Source organism: Pinus tabuliformis, chromosome 2_1, assembly GCF_031772625.1.
Source record: "Pinus tabuliformis cultivar Carrire ecotype Pingquan chromosome 2_1, CPIR1, whole genome shotgun sequence".
NCBI lineage: Eukaryota > Viridiplantae > Streptophyta > Pinopsida > Pinales > Pinaceae > Pinus > Pinus tabuliformis.
Window position 1 is genome coordinate 513686612 of NC_142299.1, and position 25425 is coordinate 513712036.

Sequence of the window (25425 nt, forward strand, 5' to 3'; positions counted from 1 at the left end):
AATCCTAAAAAGAAAAGGAGAACGATTTATTATAAAAATAAAAAAAAAGAAATAAAAATTAAAATCTAACAATAGTTAAAATCTAGACACCAATTAAAATATAAAAAAACAAAACTAATACATGAAATATACATATGCTTACGTCTAATAAAATGAAACTAAAAATACAATATCAAATCTAAAAAATTAAAGCACAAATCTATAACTAAACCCTAGAGAACTACGACTACACTAACCTACGATGTATACCAAAAACGCTGAAAACACAGAAAAAATCATAACCCAAGCATACGCAGTCAGATGAAAACGAGTTTGAGACTGAAATCGACAGGCATCCAACCCTAGCCGCAGAAAAAACCATGAAAACATTCGACAATGATATGCTGATAATAGCAGACGACAGTGTTTGAAATCGATTTTGCAGATACGTAAAACATTTACCTGAATGCATGAATAATTTCATACCTTTGCGTTAAAATGAAGATCCCCGCTCAAACGAAAAGAATATTGACGCGTGCAAGGAAAGTCACAGTCGACCGCAAGGAAATTTCGAGGGGTTTTCGATGGCGAGATAGCAGATTGACTTACCAGATTGTTCGACCACAAAGATACTCGTTTTTTAGTGGAAATCGAAAGTTTGATGGGGATGACCCTTGAAACCGTGGCTTGAGCAGAGCGTATTTTCGCTTCTGATCTATTGTGTAACATGTGCAGTCATCAATAACCAGAGAGGACCGAGCGGATAGACCGGTGGGCGTAGGTGGCTGAAAAATCCTGCGTTGATAGTAATATAGCTTCGAAACCCTGAACGCTTCAACGTGACAGTGCGTTTGCTTTTATGATTTTAGAGGACGATGGCTCAGAAAAGGACTGCGGCTAAAACAAAAAGCGTATCCTCGGCTGCTGATTAATACGCACAGAGGAAACCAGATGAAACAGAGGAACTGCGTCCGAATTTTGCTTGATCATGGTGCATTGAGATTTAAAATGGATAACTGCAGTCGCAATCTGTGATGAGGTTGTAGCAAACAAAATTTTTTCTGCATGATGGCCTGAAGTCATTCGACGGATAACTGATTTATTTGTTAAAAACCGTGTTCTCTGATGCCTGCCAAAAATGATGAAATCATAAAACCAAAACCCTAATAAAAAAAAAAACTGCCTAAAACAAAAGTTTAAACCCTAGAACAGTTAAATAATTTACAAAATTTGGCTCCTTAACAGCCAGATTTAGCAGTAAGCACGGAAAACATTTTAAAGAACAGAAATTTCAGATCGTCACTGTGAAGAACTTCAGAAAATCTCTCATGCAAACTTAGAAAAATAAACCGAATGATAGACCCAGGATCAAATCCAACTGGGCTCAGCAAAAAATGCTTGCGGGAGTTGGCTAGTTCAGCCGAGAACTTCCCCGAACGCCCACAAAATTTCCTTCAATGATGTTTTCTGCACAGCTCAAAACAAATGTCAATAAAGAGGGCAAAAATGCTGCTAGATCTCAGTAAGTAATGGAGATACCTGCCATTACTTCAGAAACCCTAACAACACCCAAACCCCAGCAAGTGAACAAGATACCTGTGCTCACAATACTCTACAAAAAGCTATTATTAACGACTGAAAATAACATATGGAGAAAATGATACAATCTTACAGCATTTTAAGAGAGTAACACCAACAACATATGGACCCCAAAGTCTTCCTTTATTAACCAGAAACAGATTTACAAGAGAGCTTCTTCAGTCTTAGACTCACAGATCCAATGATCTGAAATGACCGCCTAAGACCCTATATAAAGGAAATGATCCCAACGGCTGGTTCGAATGATCCATGTAGAAATGATCTCGACCGTTGATGAGGATCAAGACATCTCTTGATCTCATCCGTCGATTTATTCACTTAAAATATTATTATTTTTTAAATTTTTAAATTTTTTATTATTTATTTATTTATTATTTATTATTTTTTAAATTTTTAAATTTTTTATTATTTTATTTTATTTTATTTTTTTAAAATTTTAAAATTTCTTAATTTTTATTTATTTTATTATTTTATTTCATTTCTTAAATGGATCATCGAACTAAGCCTTTGGAAACATCACCTAGGACCTAGGACTTAGGACTCACGAGGGGATTTAAAACATTTTCAACCCTCAAGACACATTACATCATGACTTTTACAAATTTACATCTCAAGGGGACAAACCCACTTAATACAGACCCTCACAAAACACCCAGTTCTGCGACACAACTATAATCTAGCAGATCAACACATTAGGATTCTCCTAAAGTTCTAATGACAAAATCCATCCCGGCTTTGGGGTCAGGTTTGAAGGAAAACTCTGCCGATCCATGGATCGGTGAGACGAAAAACCTTCCGGGACATAGATTACCACTAGAAAGTTAGGTCCACCTAGGCAATACACACACACGACTCATGTCTGCTAAGATTATTTACAATTCATACATGCAGACTGGGTTTACAATCAAAAGGATCAAGTCGCTGATGACTGCAGGATGGCACGAAAACGCTGATCAGGAGCTGCCCCTTTTTGCAAAGAAAAAGGGGGGTGTACTGCATGGGTAGTTGACCAGTAGTGGTCAACATCTGGCTCTACTTGGGGACACGTTGCTGCACTGTAGGAATGTGAGAATCCAGAATCTGCACCCATACAACACACAGATAAAAATAAGTAGCGTCCATTCCCAAAATCATCATATACATTAAGCACAGGAAAGATAAAAGCTCTTCATTTATTGACTATCTAACAACATGAAAAGTAAATCTAATCCTAAAAACAGAAATGAAATGCTGAAAAAACAAGGTGTAGGGTTAGAAATATGATACAAAAGATGCCCCATGGCATCACATGTGTTCAATAAAGTGCATACTGAGCATTTGCCTGCTTTCAGGCAAATCTGTTGGCTGCTTGTCGGATGTGCCATGTCCAATTTTGCATATGGTAGGACTCTTTCCTATCCGAAAATCAAGCTGCTCACGGCCGTCTGATGCGTCAAATCTTCTTCTTATTTTCTTTCTCTTACGCTTTCTCTTTCTGGTAGGTTGAATTACTGATGATCTGGTACTTTCTGTTTCAAAACTATCAGATGAAGTATGTAAGATATGCGTGACATGTTTGTCTTGCATCTGATCTTTATCATTCTTAAGTCTGTCTGGATCACCTTCAATCAACCATCTTTCAATCAAATCAATAACCTCCTCATAATAAGATGAAACTTGTTGCAACACATGCGAATGCTCCTGATCTATTGATGTCACCTGGTTTCTTTCATCCTCCAATTGCTGAAACCTTTGAACCTGTATTCTAATGGCATCCATCTGTCTAGAGTGTTCATCCCTTATAGCACTGATTTGTATGGCATGGTGCTCTTGCATGTGTTTTATTACTTTATCATTCTTTTCTTTTATGTCCATCAAGTAATGCTGCATGAAATTTATTTCTTCTTTATGATTCGCTTGCATGTCAGCCAACTGATTATTATGATTGAACGTCATGATAGTCATTTCCTCTTCCATAGTTAGTAACTTGTTTTGCATAGAGTCATTTTCCCTATCATGATCAGCTTTCATTGTCACCATATTTTCCTCTAAGACTGACATCTTGCTATGCATGTTTCCAATTTCTGTTTCATATTTAGTTTTTATGGCCTCAATTTCTTTAGCATGCTGATTTTGCGTGACCTCAATCTCCCTATTACGTTTTTCCAGGTGGGTGCATAAAGTTTTCAGATCATTGACATAATTAGTTTGATTGATTTCCATATTTCTCACCAGCATCATTAGATCTCGTAAAATTTGTTTTTGCTCTTCCCTTTCATTGTCATTTGTCCCTGATTTTTCACTATCATGAACTTGATCTGCAATATTTCCGGTGGATGATACATTCTGACATGATGAATCGTCTTGGGATTTTTCAGCTGGACCTCTTATCAAATTACTTTCATTCTGTTGCACAATTTTAGAGGCAGAAGGCAAGCTGTTTGGATAACCATATCTATTTTTAAAAGCATCGACAATGTCTTCTAAAGAAGTGAAAGATTCCTTTGGAAAATTGTTAAACCAATTCAAAGCATCATCTTCTAAAGAAAGGAAAAATAGGCGCATTTTGATATCTTCAAGATTAAACTGAGGGGATCTACAGTATATGATCATGATGCGAGTAAACAAGACTAGATGCGTTCTAACAACGATTGGATCACCACCCGAGAAAATAGGTAACTTAGGAATGGCATCTTCCGGAAAATCATGGAGATGTTCAGTGAAACGACATGGCTTAAATGAATAATCCATGATGAATGATAAGGGATTAGATGAATGATAGAACTAGATCTTTGCTCAAGAAAATCAAAAGATGAAAAAAGTGGAGTCGCCACTTGAACAATGAATCTGATTCTAAGATCCAAGAAGTAATCAACAAACACATATGCAGGATGCTTCTTGTCTGGGAAAAATGAAAAAAAATGGAGTCGCCACCCAAACAGGAAACAAACCCAAGAGATGTCGTTGATATGGGATGAAAAGATGCCAAAAATATTGAATCTGCCAGCTCAACTGAGAGATGAGAGATGAGAAGATGAATGTCGATGAAACCTCTAGGAACAAAAAAACTCTATCCCCGGCAACGGCGCCAAAAAATGTTGGCATTGCCGGCTCAAACGAATGATAGACATATGAACGATGAATGATGAAAAGATGATGAAATGCCGAGAAAACAAAGTCCCCGGCAACGGCGCCAAAAAATGTTGGCGTTGCCGGGCCAGATGAAAAGATAGGAAATGAGAAGGATGATTGTCGTTGAAACGCCGAGAATAAAATGTCCCTGGCATCGGCGCCAAAAAATGTTGTCGTTGCCGGCTCAAACGAATGATAGAAAGATGAACGATGAATGATGAAAAGTCGTTGAAACACCAGGGACAAGAAAACTCTATCCCCGGTAACGGCGCCAAAAAATGTTGTCGCACGGATTGACACGACAACCCTCAAACCGGGGGCTGTCACTCTGATCCCCGATCCCTCCGTTTAAGCCTGTCTCCCGCGGCTAAGGGGGGTAGTCCCTGTGAGATGATGAGACCAACTGTCGACCAGTTGGTTGGGAGACACGAGATACGATATAAAAAAGGACTTGATGGATTTGATTAATTTAGCAAACCAATGCCTTAAGAGATTGTTATTAAAACGATTACTTGTTAGATGATATAGAAACATAAACCGTGAACAGCAATCATATGTCATCACAAGATATCAGCTAAATCACAATGCTCTTAGAATAACCAAAACGATATTCAGTGACTGAGAATTTTGAAAAGATGAATGCTTTAAAACCACCACGAATCATAAACCATTAACCAGATATCACATTCGTATCTCGACTTGAAAATTCAGCGTGAAGGATATAACATGAAAATAAGTGAATCTGACAAAACTAATTTTCCACAAAAAAAAAATTATACTTTTTTCGAAAAAATTTAAAAGAAAAAAATGAAAATATATATATATATATATATATATTAAATTAAAACTAAACTAAACTAAAAATTAAATTAAAATTAAAAAAAAAAAAAAAAACAAATCTAAAAAAAACATTTTTTGATTTTTTATAACAAAATTTTAAAACTATTTTAAAATCTAAATAAAACCAAACTTAAAGAAATTTAAACTAAAATTAATCTAAAAAAAAGAGTTTAAAACTAAGCCTAAAATCTATGAAATCTTTTTATTTTTTATATTTCATTTTTAAAAGCAAAATTAAAAAAAAAAAGACTAAATTAATATCTAAAAAATATAAAAACAAAACCTAAGATTAAAAAAAAAAATTAATCTAAAACTTAACTAAGCCAAAAAATAAATCTTTTTATTTATTTATTTATTAATTTTTTTTTTACATTACAAAAATCCTAAAAAGAAAAGGAGAACGATTTATTATAAAAATAAAAAAAAGAACTAAAAATTAAAATCTAACAATAGTTAAAATCTAGACACCAATTAAAATATTAAAAAACAAAACTAATACATGAAATATACATATGCTTATGTCTAATAAAATGAAACTAAAAATACAATAACGAATCTAAAAAATTAAAGCACAAATCTATAACTAAACCCTAGAGAACTACGACTACACTAACCTACGATGTATACCAAAAACGCTGAAAACACAAAGAAAAAATCGTAACCCAAGCATACGCAGTCAGATGAAAACGAGCCTGAGACTGAAATCGATAGGCATCCAACCCTAGCCGCAGAAAAAACCATGAAAACAGTCGACAATGATATGCCGATAATAGCAGACGACAGTTTTTGAAATCGATTTTGCAGATACGTAAAACATTTACCTGAATGCATGAATAATTTCATACCTCTGCGTTAAAATGAAGATCCCCGCTCAAATGAAAAGAATATTGACGCGTGCAAGGAAAATCACAGTCGACGGCAAGGAAATTTCGAGGGGTTTTCGACGGCGAGATAGCAGATTGACTTACCAGATTGTTCGACCACAGAGATACTCGTTTTTCAGTGGAAATCGAAAGTCTGATGCGGATGACCCTTGAAACCGTGGCTTGAGCAGAGCGTATTTTCGCTTCTGATCTATTGTGTAACATGTGCAGTCATCAATAACCAGAGAGGACCGAGCGGATAGACCGGTGGGCATAGGTGGCTGAAAAATCCTGCGTTGATAGTAATATAGCTTCGAAACCCTGAACGCTTCAACGTGACAGTGCGTTTGCTTTTATGATTTTAGAGGACGCTGGCTCAGAAAAGGACTGCGGCTAAAACGAAAAGCGTATCCTCGGCTGCTGATTAATATGCACAGAGGAAACCAGATGAAATAGAGGCACTGCGTCTGAATTTTGCTTGATCATGGTGCATTGAGATTTAAAATGGATAACTGCAGTCGCAATCTGTGATGAGGTTGTAGAAAACAAATTTTTTCCTGCATGATGGCCTGAAGTCCTTCGACGGATAGCTGATTTATTTGTTAAAAACCCTGTTCTCTGATGCCTGCCAAAAATGATGAAATCATAAAACCAAAACCCTAATAAAAAAAAAAAACTGCCTAAAACATAAGTTTAAACCCTAGAACAGTTAAATAATTTACAAAATTTGGCTCCTTAATAGCCAGATTTAGCAGTAAGCACGGAAAACATTTTAAAGAACAGAAATTTCAGATCGTCACTGTGAAGAACTTCAGAAAATCTCTCATGCAAACTTAGAAAAATAAACCGAATGATAGACCCAGGATCAAATCCAACTGGGCTCAGCAAAAAATGCTTGCGGGAGTTGGATGGTTCAGCCGAGAACTTCCCCGAACACCCACAAAATTTCCTTCAATGATGTTTTCTGCACAGCTCAAAACAACTGTCAATAAAGAGGGCAAAAATGCTGCTAGATCTCAGGAAGTAATGGAGATACCTGCCATTACTTCAGAAACCCTAACAGCACCCAAACCCCAGCAAGTGAACAAGATACCTGTGCTCACAATACTCTACAAAAAGCTATTATTAACGGTTGAAAATAACATATGCAGAAAATGAAACAATCTTACAGCATTTTAAGAGAGTAACACCAGCAAGATATGGATCCCAAAGTCTTCCTTTATTAACCAGAAACAGATTTACAAGAGAGCTTCTTCAGTCTTAGACTCACAGATCCAATGATCTGAAATGACCACCTAAGACCCTATATAAAGGAAATGATCCCAACAGCTAGTTCGAATGATCCATGTAGAAATGATCTCGACCGTTGATGAGAATCAAGACATCTCTTGATCTCATCCGTCGATTTATTCACTTAAAATATTATTATTTTTTAAATTTTTTATTATTTATTAATTTTTTATTATTTTTTAAATTTTTTATTATTTTATTTTATTTTATTTTTTTTAAATTTTTAAATTTCTTAATTTTTATTTATTTTATTATTTTATTTCATTTCTTAAATGGATCATCGAACTAAGCCTTTGGAAACATCACCTAGGACCTAGGACTTAGGACTCACGAGGGGATTTAAAACATTTTCAACCCTCAAGACACATTACATCATGACTTTTACAAATTTACATCTCAAGGGGACAAACCCACTTAATACAGACCCTCACAAAACACCCAGTTCTGCGACACAACTATAATCTAGCAGATCAACACACTAGGATTCTCCTAAAGTTCTAATGACAAAATCCATCCCGGCTTTGGGGTCAGGTTTGAAGGAAAACTCTGCCGATCCATGGATCGTTGAAACGAAAAACCTTCCGGGACGTAGATTACCACTAGAAAGTTAGGTCCACCTAGGCAATACACACACACAACTCATGTCTGCTAAGATTATTTACAATTCATACATGCAGACTGGGTTTACAATCAAAAGGATCAAGTTGCTGATGACTGCAGGATGGCACGGAAACGCTGATCAGGTGCTGCCCCTTTTTGCAAAGAAAAAGGGGGGTGTACTGCATGGGTAGTTGACCAGTAGTGGTCAACACAATCAAAGCCCTTCATTCTTCCAAGTCACTCAATAATCCATGCCTAAGTGTACTCAAGAAAAGCAAGCATAAACACCCAATTACATAATGAAAAATCATACCTTCCGGATTGAATGACCCACCTTCAAACATACAATCATGACAGATGAGCAAGGATACACAATTGTTGGCTCAGGTGGCAGAGAATGGTAGCACATCAACGTATCAAGTGACTACAAATGATTGTTGGCTGCCGATTGAAGACAAATCTAAGAGAAAAATTCTCCTGTAGGGATCATCCATTGGTTGTGGGTAACAATAGTTAAGCACTCTAGATCAATGATCTAGGGATGGGGAAGCTAGGGCAACAATCTAAGATCACTTTAAGCCCTTATTAATCCTTCGACTTGCAACATAAATAAGTTTCTAGTAAGCAAGAAACTCTACTACAAGGATTTTGGGAATAAACCCCACTAGACATAAACCCAAAAAATTATTTCAACCAACAAATATGACTTTTACTTTTTGGAATACGTTTATTCTAGCCCCAAATTAATGATATTAACTATAAAAACAAGAACTAATTGCAAAGGTTATATGATAAAACTTTACTTGGACCCCTTGTACCTTGTGTTTCTACAATATTTGAATATGTATGGCTATAGATTACTGCACATCTGCAATGATCAACTCAATACACCCTTGAAGAATGCGTGATTGAAGCTCTAAATAAAGGTATATTGACCCCTTGGACTAGATCTCATTTTAGGCTCAAAACCCCAAAAGGTTACTAGCTAAGCTTTTGATAAAAATTTGAAAATAGTGCGACTAATAAATATTTAATTAAAACAAAAAATTTAAAAGATTTTGGATTTGTTGAGAATGGCTTACTTTGTCCACAATTTTACTTTTTAGATGCCAAGTTGTGAATCAAATTTACCCTTAAGTCAATCATGCACTTTGGACACTGAAGTGGGTTTGGACTTGAGAAGATTGTGTTGCCTCCACCTTTGCCTAAGATCTTCCTCAATGTTCCAAATCCAACTAGGAGCTGCCTCTAGTGAGACTCCTCCGATCTTGGGGTCGACTATGTGGCAAGAGAGATATTCAACTAACTGAGTCTACCCCCTATAAGGGTTGGTCCAACATTCGGTTCTAGCTCGCTCCAACCCGCAGCAACAAAAATACTAGTGCCTTGTCTCTTCTCTCCACGTGGCTATGTAGCCCCTCAATAATTTGTCTCTCCAATCCTTGTGTAATCCTTATTAATTTTGTATTATCTTATTAAAATCATCTACAACATAAACAAGAAAGGATAAAATACAAAGAACCAACCCACATAATGGCTCACACAATGTACACAAAGTGTTTGCAAAATTAAAGTTCTATTATGGCATTGAGTGATCTCATAGTTCAACAACAACTTGAAACAAAGGAAAGGATAACGTTTTATAATTTACTTTGTAACAACTAGTTCTCTCTAAGAAATAATATTCTATTTGTCATCCACATTTTGGAGATGAACTGAGTTATAACAAAATTTACTTTTTAATACAATGATTTTCCCACTAAGGGAGTTCAACTTGGCTCAAATGACCTTTGGAAGTCCAACGTTCCACTTGCATTGACCCCCAAAACACAAAAAGTAAGAAATTGAAATCAAAAGATGCTCAATTTTCCACGTGGATGACCCAATGACTAGTTTGCTTGGTTCTACTTGTTTGTTTGGAGTGATTTTGGTCCATGAAGAACTCGACTTGGTCCTTGGAGATTTCGATTTGGTCGAAGGGATGAAGACTTGACTTTACAATGGCTACATCTCTTGTCCACTTGAGATGCAATTTCCACCTTGACCTTCAAACAACTAGTTTTAAACTCCCAATGTTCCCTTTTTTACTTCAACGATTAGTTAGAGGGTTGACTTGGCACAGTTGACTAGATCTTCAACACCCTCGAGATTTCAGAATTCTGCCACTTTGGTTTTGTCTAGCTAATTTTTTACATAACTTTTGACATCAATTTTCCTCCTTCATGCCAAATCTTTTGACCCCATGTGGCATGTCATGAGGACCTCATCATTCTATAAATGAGGATCTCCAATGCCCTAGAAAAAATGAATAATCTACCACTTGGTTTTTGCTTGGCTAATTCTACAAGCCACTTTTGACATATTGCATGTCTCAATTTGCCAAAATCTACCCCAATTATTCCACTTGGAAACCCCACAAATTGTTAGCAGTGTTATCAAAACTGGACTGAAACTGGTGGAATTGGACAATCTAACCAGCTTAAGGGCCAAACCGGCCCGGTTTAGGTTTTGGAACCGGAAATGGCCAGTTCAGTACCGAACTGGTCGATTTTGTCATGAAAATGACCAGTTTGGTATCAAACTGACCAATTTTCACTAAACCGATTGGGTTTGTACCAAACCAACCGGTTCTGTACAATTTGACCAAAGACATTGGAAACATATTTTTTTTTTACGATTTTTTTTTTTTTTTGGAGTGGGACAATTAATATTCAAGCCTATGGCTCTATGCGATTCATGGTAATGTTAAATTATTGAAGTAAAAGGATGAATGTCACTTTTACTTAAATTTTTAACATTACCATGAAATGACTCATGATGTTTGAGAGTCGTTCCAACCTTATTGGAATTCAAATGGAGTAAGTAGAATTTTAGATTTCACTCAAATCGAATACAGTTAATAGTTTTTCAGGATTTCATAGTTGGGGGGATTGCAATGTTTCCATTGGATTTTCTCGTGTATGGGGGTATGGAACTAGTATTTAATCAATAGCACCAAGCCCTCTATGTACCTTGATGTTAGTGACATTAGTTGTTGAACTCCTCTGTCATGACCTTACTAAAAATGAATCCATCACTCAAACAAAATCTTGACTTGACATGCTATGTTTGTTCTATCTTATTTTAATGCTTAGAGGTGATATTTATGACAAAGATTCCAATATATGCAATGATTTTGATGGTATGTAGGTATTTGTTGTAGCATCATTTATTTTGGATGCCAGAGGCCATCTAGACCTTGTTTGTTGATGTTGATTCAGAGATGGATTGCACTCGATGCGAGAAGTTTTGTTTATTTGTGTATAAATGGTTTGGATTCATATGGATGCATATGAATATATATGTTTTTCTTTAAAATTTGAATATTATAAGTGTTTTTGGTCAGGTTTTTTTAAACAGTTTCAGTTTGGTTTTGACTAGTTCCTAGTTTAGAGGGTTTTCGGTTCGATCACCGGTTCGGTTCTGATAACATTGATTGTTAGACCACCTTTGAATGCCATTTTCTTGATGATACTTTCACATTTTGGAAGAATTTCAATGTGGCATGTCATCTACATTTTTTGCCAAGCATTCTGAGACTAAGTTGACTTTTTGCCTTATGGGACCACATGCATTGGGAAATGTGTACTACCTTGATAAGTGAGAACATATGAAAACTATGAGACTGCCATGTTGAGAACTGTTTGATGAATACCCCATGGCCAAAGAATGCACACAAAATGACACAAACATGTGGGAATGATATAAGTGCACTTGACGTGGGTTGGACAGGCCCGTACACTGGTGATCACCCTTACAAATTGATGGCTCCTTTAAACCATGAGTTCCAATGAGATCTATCCAAAAACCCCCAATCCTATATGGGGAAAAATAACTCGGAACTTAGTCCAAAGGGACCAGCCATGGTTAACAATAATAGGCATAGAAAACCATAACACAGGGCCTCCACATGGTTTACAGCACTTTTGACTTGCATTCTTTGGGCTTACAATGGTGCTATCAAAATGAAAAAGTGCATATGTACCCCTGTTGAAATGAAGGGTAGCAAAGACATTATAGAATATGAAACCTTTACCATCTACGTAAAACAAATTGAAGTTTCGCTTGCATTGTAATTTTTGAGACTTTAAACCCCTAGTTAAATGCTAATATTTATCATCTATCTGATTACAAGCAAAAGCTCCTTGAACAAAACTAAGACAGAAACAAAGCTGCAGAAAAAAAATATTGCTTACAACAACATAAACAATGGTGGGAGTTTCAAGTAGTAATTGACCATTTCCTCTTGAAGGTTTAAGCACTTAAAAATGCAGCGGTGAACTGTTCAAATCCCCTGATTTTACAACTTCCTCTTTTTTACATTTTCTATAAATGCATCTATCTTCATACAAGGAAACTTAGATTCTTAAACTAAACAACCTCTAAACTAAGAAAATAAGCATGGTTTATATTTATATATTTCTTGATGAGAAACTAAAGTTGCATTGTGTTTATAATACAGTTGCATAGATAAAATTCTTGGTCTTTTATTATCCGGATAAGTACCCTGTTTCAAAACTGAGCTAGCTTAGAAAAGTTGAAGTATCCCCCGTCTAGGAAGTACATCATTGCACCAAGAATTGAAGTTCAAAAATTTAAATTCCATATTTAGCAGTTCACATAACAATATCATCAACCCAGAGATTCTGCAAGCTTCTTCATAAGTAAACCGGCCAAAGCAGTTGTAAGCAAATACAACATGTCATTTTTTTCTTTACTATCATACAGGAAAAACATGTGACGTTTATCAGGCATGAAATGGCCTACAATGACATAACTCCTAAGTTGAATTAGGCACCTGCAGGCTGCCTCTACATGTAAATTCTTAAACTGCACTGTGAGATTTTTTTTAATTGAGACATGAACGTGTGTATGTCTGATAGTATATAGTTTGATGGGAGCTATTATAAGAATGTTTTCTTGACATGAATTCCAAGTTGAATTTAGCATTATTCCCCTACATCCATATTCCTAAACTGCAAGATGACAATCCTTAAACCATAACATGAGTATACATATGTTTCATAATACATAGTTTGATGGGTGCTGTTGTAGGAATGCTTTCTTCTTATCTATCTGAGATTCAAGTGGGTGTTGTCATTCTGCCATCCTTGACCCCACTAGGTCATTACTAATTTGGATGTTCTCAACAATGGGGAAGCAGAACTTTCATCACCTTAAGGGTTGCCATGGTAGGATCCCTCTTGCAACCTTAGAGCAACATCTTACGAGAAGAAATCACCCAAATTGTAATTTCATCTACCAACTTGTCTATGTCTTGAATGATTTGTTCACGAAGGCTCCGTGCTCTTGTATCTGTGCCTATTGATATACCAACATCTTTTGCTACTGTTTCCCAAGGTGTGCCCGTAGCTAGATTTGCCAAAATCTCTCCACCCCTTGTTACAGCATCAGCCATAGCTGAGGGAACTTCTGGAAAAACCTGTCATGACATTATAAATAAAAAATATCATCACCAATGTATTAAGTTGAACCTGCAGTTACATGTTTCCCAGCAAAGCACGCTTAAAGAAGACATCAAGACCTAGTTTATGAGATTGCAACAAGTGACTCACTTTACCATGATCAATGTTGTGGACAAAGATGCTACAGTTCCTATTAAAGAAAATTCATGCAACAAAAGAACATGAAGAAGCTGGTCTTGTAATACCAAGTTTGACCTTTTCTTAAAACAGATGAGAAACTTGAGGTGCTGCAAAACAAACACTGTCTATTGGACCATAATTTCAGGTACATCAAACTCAGGACGAACCAATGGAAAAGAAAAGTAACTACTCAGCACATAGGTTTTCTAACTATTTCCTTTCATATATTTTCTGCATCCAGAAATAGCAAAACAGATATGATAGAAATTCCTCTAGTGGAGATTCTAACTTCAAAACTGTTGGCTAGAAGTCACGTAAATTAGGCATAATGAACTTGTCTTTGACTTTCTATGAAGTTGCCAAACAGTAAAATCTTCTTGATGTTTTACCAATAGTGGAACTGGAGTCTGGAAGCCTTGACAAAGCCCTCATCATCTACCATACAATCCTTTGCATGGCAGCAAGACAACTGAACGAATGTGAAGCACTGGTTTTCATTAATTAATTGACTTAGCAATGCTGTATTTTAAAATGTGACACTTACGGTGAAGGTATTTCACCTCATTCCCCATCAACCCTTCTCTTTGTCCACAGGCATCGAACAACTTCCATTTACTATCACATGATTCAAATTCCACTAACATCCCGTTCAAGTCATCAACAAAGTTTCAGGGGTCCACCTATGTTAGAAATCCAACCCAAATAACAGTATTATTTGTAGACAGATTAGGTGGTGAAAAGATTTTTAAGCACCTGACAGGTTCCCACTCCAACGACCATGCATTCCAAAGTGAATGCCACAATCGAATCATCAGAACCAATTGCAGAGAAAATACACCATTGGGTTTCCACCGTATTTGCTAACCGAGTCAAAGGTTGCTTTCGAGGGAAGATCGTGACGGTTGAAGCCATAAAAAGAGTCCATCACCTAAGTCTTTAGGGGTTTACCTAATAATAGTGAGATATACTAGATCAACATAGGTGAAGAAATATTTATGTGACCAAGGTGGAAGAATGAGGCCAATTAAGTTATTAAACGATACTCCTCTGTTCATTATACTATATGAGAAACATATTAAAAAGTAAGGAACAAGGGGTATTTAATAAGGTGTAACACCTCACCCCACATTTACCTACTTGTAAAAGCTCACCGGGGTAAACATGAGGTGAGAGTTACTATTCATGACCCAAAATCCAAGCTGCACTTATGGAAATGGGGCCTACCTTACCAACTTGTACCAAATTTACTGCACACCCAGAGACACAAGATCACCCAGATGTCATACACTTTCCACTAGTGGCCCTTTCCCTGAGCTGGAACCACTTTTTACCTGACTTTAAATCCCATTTGCGCGCATGCAATCTTGTGGGTGCAACCAGAGGCCTTCAGCCGCACGCACACGCTGTCCTCCATGCGGCTACAATCAAGATTTTCCAGTTCTGTGCCTGCGATTGCAGATTCAATTCCAGAATTTCAGGGCTAGCCTATAGGCCACTGCCCATAACTACCCAAAACCCTGTCTATGATGATCACAAGTCTACATAATCTATACTTAGGCTCAGATCTTGCCCAAGCTTGCCAAACACATGATAAACATTTAGACAAACACATGGCAAACATAGTAACTATAGGTCATGAATGCATATCTGTTCACTGTTTCCTTAGTTTCATTAGAAAATCTTCAAGAAGCCTTACTGCCCTCTCAAGCTAGCTGCTGTAAACACTTGTTAGCTTATTCATGTTGAGAAATTCTTAGGGCAACATAGTTAGGGTTTTATTAATTTGATTTCTCTTTCTTTGACACTTTCTTGTGATGTTTCTTATTAATTATTTCTTGCAATTGTTATATTCTTATCATCAAGACAAATGCCAAACAATGAAGATCACAAACACAACAAGGAACACAAGGTGTAGGTACTCAGCCAGGGCAAAACCCCTCTTCTAGGGGAAAACCCATAAATTCTTCTTCTCTTCTTTTAGAACGAAATCAAATGAGACAACCAAGACCTTTTGAACAGTAAGAACTTCTCCATCCATGAAGTCAGCCTTCCAATGCTTCTTCCTTCATTTAGACAAAGGTACACAAGTCAACAAGTTATCAAAGTCAATCTTGAACAAGGTAAATCTCCTTCAAATCAGAGTTTCAACCTTCCTTTAGTCTCTGAAATATTCAGCCTGAACCTTTGTCCTTGCAGCTCGCATTCTAACCTCAGATTTTTGCATGTGTGGACTCTTGTAAGATAAATTTCGGTCTTTCTTTGTTGGACAAAGATTCTATTAATCTTTGCTTGAGTTTGTCTCTTCTTCCCTTCATCTTAGCACCTTCTTCTTATCCTAGAATTGCAGATTGAGTATGTGATAAGATAATAGCTCAATAGGTTGAGTACAATGCTCATATATAGTCTCCTTATGTGGTTGAATTGTCTTCATGAGGCCGACTTGATGGAGTGACAAATGACAATTTTACATGAAAAGTAATTTTCTTCTTTGATACAATGAGCCCAAGAAGGGTCTAGAATATAAAGACATTGACAATGACTTAAGTCTCAACCCTAGAAGCTTTCAATGAAGGCTTGCCACATAAACGAAATACATAGAGAATGAAACCCATGCTCATAAAAATCATTTTTTCTTTTATAATAATTTTTCTTTTCTTTCTTTTGACAAATACATTACATCTTGACTCAAATACAATTATGAAGACTGATACTAGTTACATTTCTCAATACTCCCTCTTAACTAGGGAGGTATTCATAATTGTTCAATCGGTACAAGGTTGACCTCAAGTTGAAATGTTACAAGAAGAGTACAACATACACAATGCTAGGGATACCCTAACCGCCAAGATATCTTCGCAACAGGGACTAAGTTGTCATCAAAGCAACTGCCACTATACGTGCCATCAGGCTACGACCCTGGTATCAATCCAACATGATATAGATCCCATCTAGGCCTCCATGCCGTGACACAAACCCTTATAGGGATCCAAGAATCAACACTAAACTGGAACTCCACAAGATACCCTCCCTCACTGGGATCTAGACATCAATTGACATCTGAATACTAACCAGGCCAAGATGTCCTCCCAAGTACCATCATATAGGTAGTTGTATGGTACTCATCTTTCCCTCTCAACCAAACTAGAGAGATTCACAAATCCAAGCATCCTTATCAATTACTCAAACTTCTCAGGGAGAGATCAACACATCATCTACATTTTCAACTATTGGAACATCTAGTAGCTTCACGACCCTAATTACTTCTAATATATTGGTTCTTATTAATGATAAGCTACCACAATCTCTGGGGTCTTCAACAATTTTGATGTTGCTAAGGTCATCACAATATCCAGACACATTTCGACAGAAGCTTCCTTCTTCAACTTCTCTAGTAACACCAAACTCAGCCTCAACACTTACCAAAATATCCAATTCTTGTTCACAACTTCATTAATCATGAATAATCATCTATAGTGCTTTAGCCTTTCTTTGATCTTATTCTTTATTCAAGGTCTTTAAAGCTTCTTCTCTACTAGGGGACAAATCCATCAACAACTCAGCCACATAGGTTCTTTCTTTCGCATTATCATATCATCGAAGAATTTCAACCTTTGGATCATCATTACTTCTAATTTCATATGGCAACAAGGTCATCTTCAATGCCATCAATATTCTTACAACTCCCTCTTTCCATCATGCTCATCATCATCATTAAATTATCATCAAATATGAGGTAGGTAAGCATCTTCAACATCTTGAAGACTATGTACTTGCAAATCTTCAACAACAAGTACAACCAAGCACAAATATATATGTACAGGAGCATGAAGTTGTTTTTATCAATCAAGGATATCATTTCATCACATTGGGAACATCTAGGGTAATCAAAACTTAGATATTCAAAACATAAACCTAGTTAGATTACAATCAACAAGTGTTACATTTTTGATGTCCCAGACTTTCACAACAATTTTTGCTAGGGGTTTTGTCATAAACCCTAGATACCATCATCAAAACTAAACCTTAGATATCAACAACTAAATCAAGTTAGGATTTCAATCATAGCGAAAGCATTTTACATCTAGGGTTTCTAGAATCTTACATCAATCTCTACTAGGGTTTTATCATAAACCCTAGATATATTCATCAAAACTTAATATTAGATATACAACAACTAGACCAAGTTAGGGTTCCAATCATACGAAACAATATAACCTAGGATTTCATTCCTAGGATCTTACATTATTTATTATAAGGGTTTTTTGTCATAAACCCTACTTCATAAAACCCTAAAGAGCTAGGATTTTATCATATGTTCTAGATATCATCAACAAACCCTAAAAGGCTAGGGTTTTCTACAGTGAACCCTAAATATTAGGGTTGAACAAAATATAGATAGTATGACAAGGGTTGATTTAATTTAAAGATTAATCACCCTAAATAAGAATTTTGATGATTCAAAACCATAGACATGAGAAAGTTAGTAATATAAAGCAAATTTCAAAATGATCGTACCTTTTTATATGAAGAAGACTAGCTACAGATCATGTGGTCTTAAACATACCTTGAGTTGCTCCTTTTACAAATCTTGTAGGGTTTCCTTATTGAAGGGGCCCCTTTGAATGTAGCCACAATCCTTCCCAAGCTCTCATTCCAAGGAAAATACAAGAGAAAAGATAATATTCAAGCAATAATAATAAAGCTAAAGGAATCAAAATAATGAAAGATATACTTATCTTTTGTGAGAAGGTTACAGCTTCTTCTTGAGGGGATTTCTTTTGCATAAGATCAATATTTTCTTTTATGTACCCGCAACATTTTCTTGACAAGTACCATCAAAAGTATACAAGTACAACACCATGATCTAGGGTTTTCATTAAATTTTAGAAGATGAATTCCTAGGGTTTTTTAGTACAAAACCTAAACAACATTCAATTTCATTCTTGCCAAGGATTTCCATATACCTTGGACTACTTACAAACCATAGAAATTATGGGATAGGGTTTCTAAGAGGGAACAAACGAATAGGCTGAGGGTTTTCATATGTACTATCTAAGGTTTACAATCCCTAGATACAATGAGCACTTCCAAACCCTAGGATCATACAAGCAACTAAACCCTAAAACATTAGATTTTTAAGAAATGAACATGCTATACATACCTCAAGATTACATACCTTAGTTTTCCATGATTCTCAGCGGGAGATACATCAACAGAGAGAGGTAGTAAGTGATCTAGAGGCCTTGACACAGAGGCTGACGCAGGGCCAGAAGGGCCACACAGAAGTGACGTAGAGGCAAAGAGAGAAAGTCGAATGTCAAAGCAGAGGGTCAGTTTCAACAACCGGGAGCCAAGGTGTGAGACCGGGAGGCTAAGAGCAGTGACTCTCGACTTCTGATCGAATTCCCAGCTAGGTGATGCAGTGCCTAAAAGGGTTGACGTTGGGACAACGTAGAGGTAGCGCAGAGCTAGCGCAGTGCCTGCCAGGGGCATCTCATCCAGTAGCCAGAACGACCAGAACTTTTTCTCAGTGATTGTGTGAGGTAAACTCACAAAGCTTTTGTCAGTATTTCTCTCTGTAACTGAATAAACCTGTGAGGTATTCGGTGATGTATTTAGATTTTTCTACTGCATAATAATAAAACCTCAAGAGCTGATGCATTGGTTTTCTCACATTAGGTTTTTCCAGGGACTATTTGTCCAAAAATAACTATGTCCTATGTGTTGTAGTTTTCCTTCTTTCTCAGTATTTTGCTCTGCATATATATATAAATTAAGTGAAGGCTGCAGATGTATTTAGTTCGAAATTTACCGTAGAAGACAGTAAATAATTTGCATGATTTAATCAAGTAGGAGAAGTAACATCAGTTTGCTGCAGTAGGGATTCCAACTTCGGAATTTTCACACTTATAGGGAGGTAGGGGTACACATTCTGGAGGAGTTGGTCACCTCTGCTGATATGAATAATTCTAATGGTATGTATCCATCTGTTTCTATAGTTCATAGCTCATTATCGTGTGATAATTCTATTAATATTCCTCCATATACTGCGTCAACTTTGTTTGCACCCACTCTGATTATGGTGAATTGTATCATTCCGAGTATTGAGCAAAGTATCCCGACTCCTAGAGTTACATCTATGTCTTCGCTCTCGAGCAACACTGAAGAACAATGTATTAGATACTCACTGCGTAATCGGGTGATTATGGATAGTGATGGTATAGTTTCTTCTTCTGGCCTGGGATTGGCCTCCTCCATACCTTTTTTCTCCAGGGGTAGGGGCAGGAAATCTCTACTTTCGCATGCACAAGCTAGGGCGAAATTGGATTTAGCTTTTGGGAGACAGTATTCTATTGAATGGGCGCTTAGAGCAGTGAAACCCAGGATTGGGTTTCATGATGAAGCTTCTATCTTTTAATTGTCATGGGTTGGCAAGCCCATCAAAAAAATCGTCACTTCGAAGACTGGTAATGGATACTAAGCCAGATATTATTTTCCTTCAAGAGACATTGGGTATTGGTTCGTGGGTGAAGGCGACATTGGAGTCATTACTCAAGGGTTGGACATTTGAGGCTAATGATGTTTGTGGAAGGTCTAGTGGTTTGGTAGTGGGTTGGCTTGATAAGAATTGTCGTTGTGAGAAGATTTGGGGTTTTAAATCGGTTATGAGACTGGAATTTTTCTCGTCGGAATTGGATACCTCTCTGTTAGTTGTTAATGTAAATGGTCCTTATAATGATCGGATACAATTCTGGGAGAACCTGTTTCGTAAATATTTTTTCGAAAACAGGAAGGTGATCCTGGGTGAGGAATTGAATTTTATTCTGGGGGCTTCTGAGTTGTGGGGTGCAAAAGCTAATCTTGATGCACTTTATCCTTTCTTCATCAATTCGATGGACTCTCGTGGGTTGCTGGATATAGATCCTATAAAGTTGAATCGTACTTAGAGGAATCATCGCTTGGGTGAGAATGAGATTGCTAAGCGATTGGATCACTTTTTGGTGGCTGAGGATGTTGCATCATCTTTGTTTTGTTTAAGGCAATGGGTGGCTTTTAGTGGGGAATCAGATCATAGCCCTATCCTGTTGGAATGCAAAGGGTGGGGGAGGAAACCTCCAAGCCCATTCAAATTCAATGCAGAATGGTTGAAGGATGTACACTTCGTTGATCTAGTTACAAAAAATTGGATTCCTTATTGTCTCCATGGTGGTCATGCGGGGTACAATTTGTGAAGAATATGAGGAAGATCAAGCAACTATCTTTAGCTTGGGCTCATGAGAAGAGATGTAAGGACGATCAGGCATTAAAGGAAATTGAGGATAGGCTTGTTATTGCACAGAATGTCTAAGCACCACGACAACACTCAGGTCGGGGGCTGTCACCTTGATCCCCAATCTCTCCGTTTAAGCTGTCTCCCTACAACAAGCTAAGGGGGGTAGACCCTATGGAAAAAACGAAATGAAGAAGAACTAGTTGGGAACCAACTAGTTTGGGAGACACAGCGAGGCAATCAAGTACTTGATTAAGATTTAGCAATACTTAGAATTTGATTAGATTTTAAATGGTTAATACCAGTGCCTTATGGAGTCAACGATCTTGCTAGGGAATGAAGACCAAGTAATCGATTAGCGACTGCTGCTTAGGTGAATGACTATCTTATATGAAATGCAAATCCTAAGACTAATGTGAGATGCAGGAATCTTGGTTGATTTTAGTTAAACGCCTACTTAGATTGTGAATCCTTCAATCCTTTCTATGTTGAGCCTGATTTCGTAGTAATTTACAGAGAAGGTCAGGAGAAGCACACTAAGGTGTGATTAGCAATACTTCTAACATACCCGGTGCCTCCGGCGCTGCAGAGAGCTGTGGCTCTGACGACTGTAAGGTCACCATTTTAAGAACTATTAAAACAGGGTTCTCAAGAAGAGACAGATGGAAATCTATCTGTTTATCGCCCAAGCTTATGCTTGGAAGTAAATTTTATCTATGCAAAGCTAATTTATATGCAAATGCACCGGAAGATGAAATGGAGCTAGACTTGAGGATGGGGAAACACTTGCGTTGCTAAAGCCTCCAATTATCCAAATGAGATGCTTGCTTTATTAGACGAAGACTTAAAAGATAAACTCTTGAAGATATTACATTTAAAACACCAACTTATTTTAAATCTTCTTGATACAATTTAGCTCAAAGAGAACAAAAGCTACTTTGCAATTCGATATCGATGTCAACAAATGCTCAAAAGTATGCTTAGCTCAGGAAACAGAGATATGCGATCTATTATAATTCCACAACAAGATTCATTAGCAATCACTTGAAAACATTTGCGAAATGTCTAGCATGTAACGAGCATTAAATAATCCAAGCAATGACGATAGGTAGATGCAAGATATTCAACAGATGCACAATGTCTTAGCAATTAAATTTTAAGAAATTCAAATACTTTAAACAACCACGGAATTTAAATGCTAACCGATTTAGACCCTAGAATTTAAATGATTATGCTTAGTGACCCAAATCTAGGAAATTTACCACCTTCCTATAGTTAAACTTAGGATAAAAGATTTAAGCACATTTAACTAAGGAAAAATTTTGATACCACACAACTTTTATTTTAGATCTTAGCCTTAGCACAAAAGGACACCAAGAAGAAATTTTAAATTGACAACTTAATTATTCGTTAGGTGAATTTTTCGATACGCTAAGAAAGACTAAATTTGACCAAAATAAATAAATAGAAAAGGAATTAGTAGTTTTTTAAATTTTTTATGGGCCAGTGGCCACATAAAAAATTTAAAACCTTTAAATGTGAAATTTGTTTTGATTTAGAACTTCAGAATATCTCAAAGTCACATTAAAAATGAAAATGAAACCCCTTCCTTTTTTTATTTTATTTTTTATTTTTTATATTTTAGATTTTTTAGGACCTTTTTTTTTAAATTTTAGGATTTTCTATTTTTTTTAGAAAGAGAAATCAAAATCAAAATGAAATGGAATTAAAACCAAAATCGAACTCCCTTTTTTTTATTGCTTTTAGATTAACAAACAAAATAAAAATGAGTTAGGACAAAACAAAATTCATAAGCTTAAAAAATAAATAAATCTAACCTTGGATTTTTATGTATTAGATTTTTTTTTTGTTTAAATGAAAATCAAAACAAAATAAAAAAAAGTTTAAAGGGCAAACTTATGAAAATAAATCGAACTAGAATGCTATGAAAAACCTAAACTAAATGAAACCAAAACAATGTAAAGTGAAAGGGAATGAAATAAAAAATTGAAGAGTTTTGATTGTGCAGGTTAGGTTTGCAGGAGCAGAGAAGTTTGATGGCAGCAACAAGGAATGGAGGTTGAGGGCAAGACGGAGATGAGCAACGATGGGAGGACGCAACAGGTTTAGAGGGCTCGAGAGCGGACATTGAGGGCAGATGGAAGAGATGAGGAGTGCTGGCAACGAATAGAGATGCGTGGATGGCAACAAATGAAGAGCGATTTGCAGGTAAGGAGGCAGCAATGAAAAAAAAAGCTGGCTCGAGGGTTTGATGACAACACACGGATGGAGCTAGAAGGGCAGACAAATAGCAGGAGGGCGAGTAGGTAATACGCTGCAGTTTGATGGAGGGTGATTCAAGGGTAAGGTAGTGAAGGAATGGAGCAGAAAATGCGTAGAAGGGAGGACTGGACGAAGCTGAGGGGATAGCACACGGATATAAGGGGTGAGAAAATGAAAGCGCTTGCAGGTGGATGAGGGAATGGAGCTGCGTGAGGAAAGATGGAGCAGGCAACTGAAAGGATGTAGATATGAGGGTTTGATTGCAGGTCGAGGATGCAGTGTAATGGAGAGGTGGGCTGAGCGGATGGGCAGCAGAAGGATGGAAGGATCTGCGTGGAGCAAAAAAAATCCGAAGTTTGAAAAGATCAGTGGATGTGGCAAAGAGATAGACACTTTCGGACAGCAAGGGAGAGGAATCAAACACATGACAACAAAACCCTTAATAAATTTCGAAAATAATTCTGCTGGAAAAACCCTAGGCAGTAAACAAAATGGAAAATCGCTGCCCAATAAAACCTTGAAATTTCTAGATTAAAATGTTATATTCTGCTTCAGGTTTTATTAAAAAAAATTCTCCATATTTAGAAAAGATCTGAAACCCTGGACTACAAAACAATGCCCCTGCAAAAGCTGGTTTTGAGGCCAGATCTTACCCTCCAGGGCCTAGATCTGGCTTCGAAATCAAACTTCACGTTCAGATATGCAACCTATACTTGAAAACACAAACACCCAGAACTCGGATATGCAAAAATAAATGAAACCCCAGAAACCCAAGTCAGAAAAATTAAAAAAAATTACAGATCTATGCACAGGAACAACAGATCTATCAGATCTGGTGAGTGTGAGTCCAACTCCGCTCCCAGATCTGATAATCTAAGGCTCTTTAAAGCTAGATTTATCAATTTAGCATAGAAAAATTTTGAAAATTTTAATTTAAATGGAGGTGCTTCGCCCAAAACCCTTCATGCATCAACAATAAAATTTCTTATGATAAGCCCGCGATCCAATCAAGTTGGGCTCTTCAGAAAATACTAATCAGGAGTTGGCTGGTCCAACTGAAAACTTCCCCGAATGCCCGATGATCTAAAAATCAGGAATTTCCTACACAACTCAATTCAACCATTAACGCGGAGCGAGAAAACGATAATAAAATTCAGATTTAATAGAGATACTTGCTCTTATATTCAAAACTTAAATTACCATTTAAACCCCAGCGATTGAGCAAAATACCTGTGCTCAAATCACTCTTCAAAAAGCTATCATCAATGGCTAAAAGGAAATATATGCATGAAAATAACAGATCTTACAACATTTCCATGAAGAGTAACACCAACAGAAATTAACCCCAAAGTCTTTCTTTATTGCTAAAAAAAAGATTACAAGAGAGCCTTCATTCAGCGCACGACTCAAAGATCGGATCCATCTCAACTGACAGCTGACCTCCTATTTAAAGATAAATTTTCCAATGACTAGTTCGACTGATCTTTGTTAAAGTAATCTCGACCGTTGATGAGGATCAAATTTTTTTTTAATCTCATCCGTCAAAATTTTAAATATTGGGGAAATTTCGAATTTGTCAATAAATGCATTTTAATTAATTCAAAAATTAAATTTTTGAATTAATTTCCTCAAAATTTTTGACTTTGATTTGACCCCAGGGACCAAAGGCTTAAAATTTAGCAAAATAATCAATTAACCTTAGTCCTTGGACCTCTTAAAATTTATTTTTTATAAGACCCACGAATTTTGCCTTTGGAAAATTTAAATTTACCTAGGACCTATAATTAATTAAATTTTTGGCTGAGGATTTTAATTAATTTTGTTCAGAAAATTTAATTAATTAACCTATGAGGGGATAAATTATTTTTCTAACCCTCAAGACATTTTACATCATGATTTTTACATTTTTTACATCTCAAGGGGGAAAACCCATCTGAAATAGACC

At 36.5% G+C, this 25425-nt stretch overlaps 1 protein-coding gene across 1 annotated transcript in view; it reads right to left on the reverse strand.

Annotated features, from left to right (window-relative positions):
• Positions 1 to 12950: 12950 nt before the first annotated feature.
• LOC149201213 (Gut esterase (DUF1350)) overlaps positions 12951 to 25425 on the reverse strand; it is a 419478-nt gene continuing 407003 nt past the window's right edge. The window contains exon 10 of the mRNA XM_089402886.1: positions 12951 to 13764. Within this exon, the coding sequence (XP_089259012.1) occupies positions 13534 to 13764 (231 nt within the window). The 3' untranslated portion in view covers positions 12951 to 13533. The remainder of the gene's footprint in view (positions 13765 to 25425) is intronic.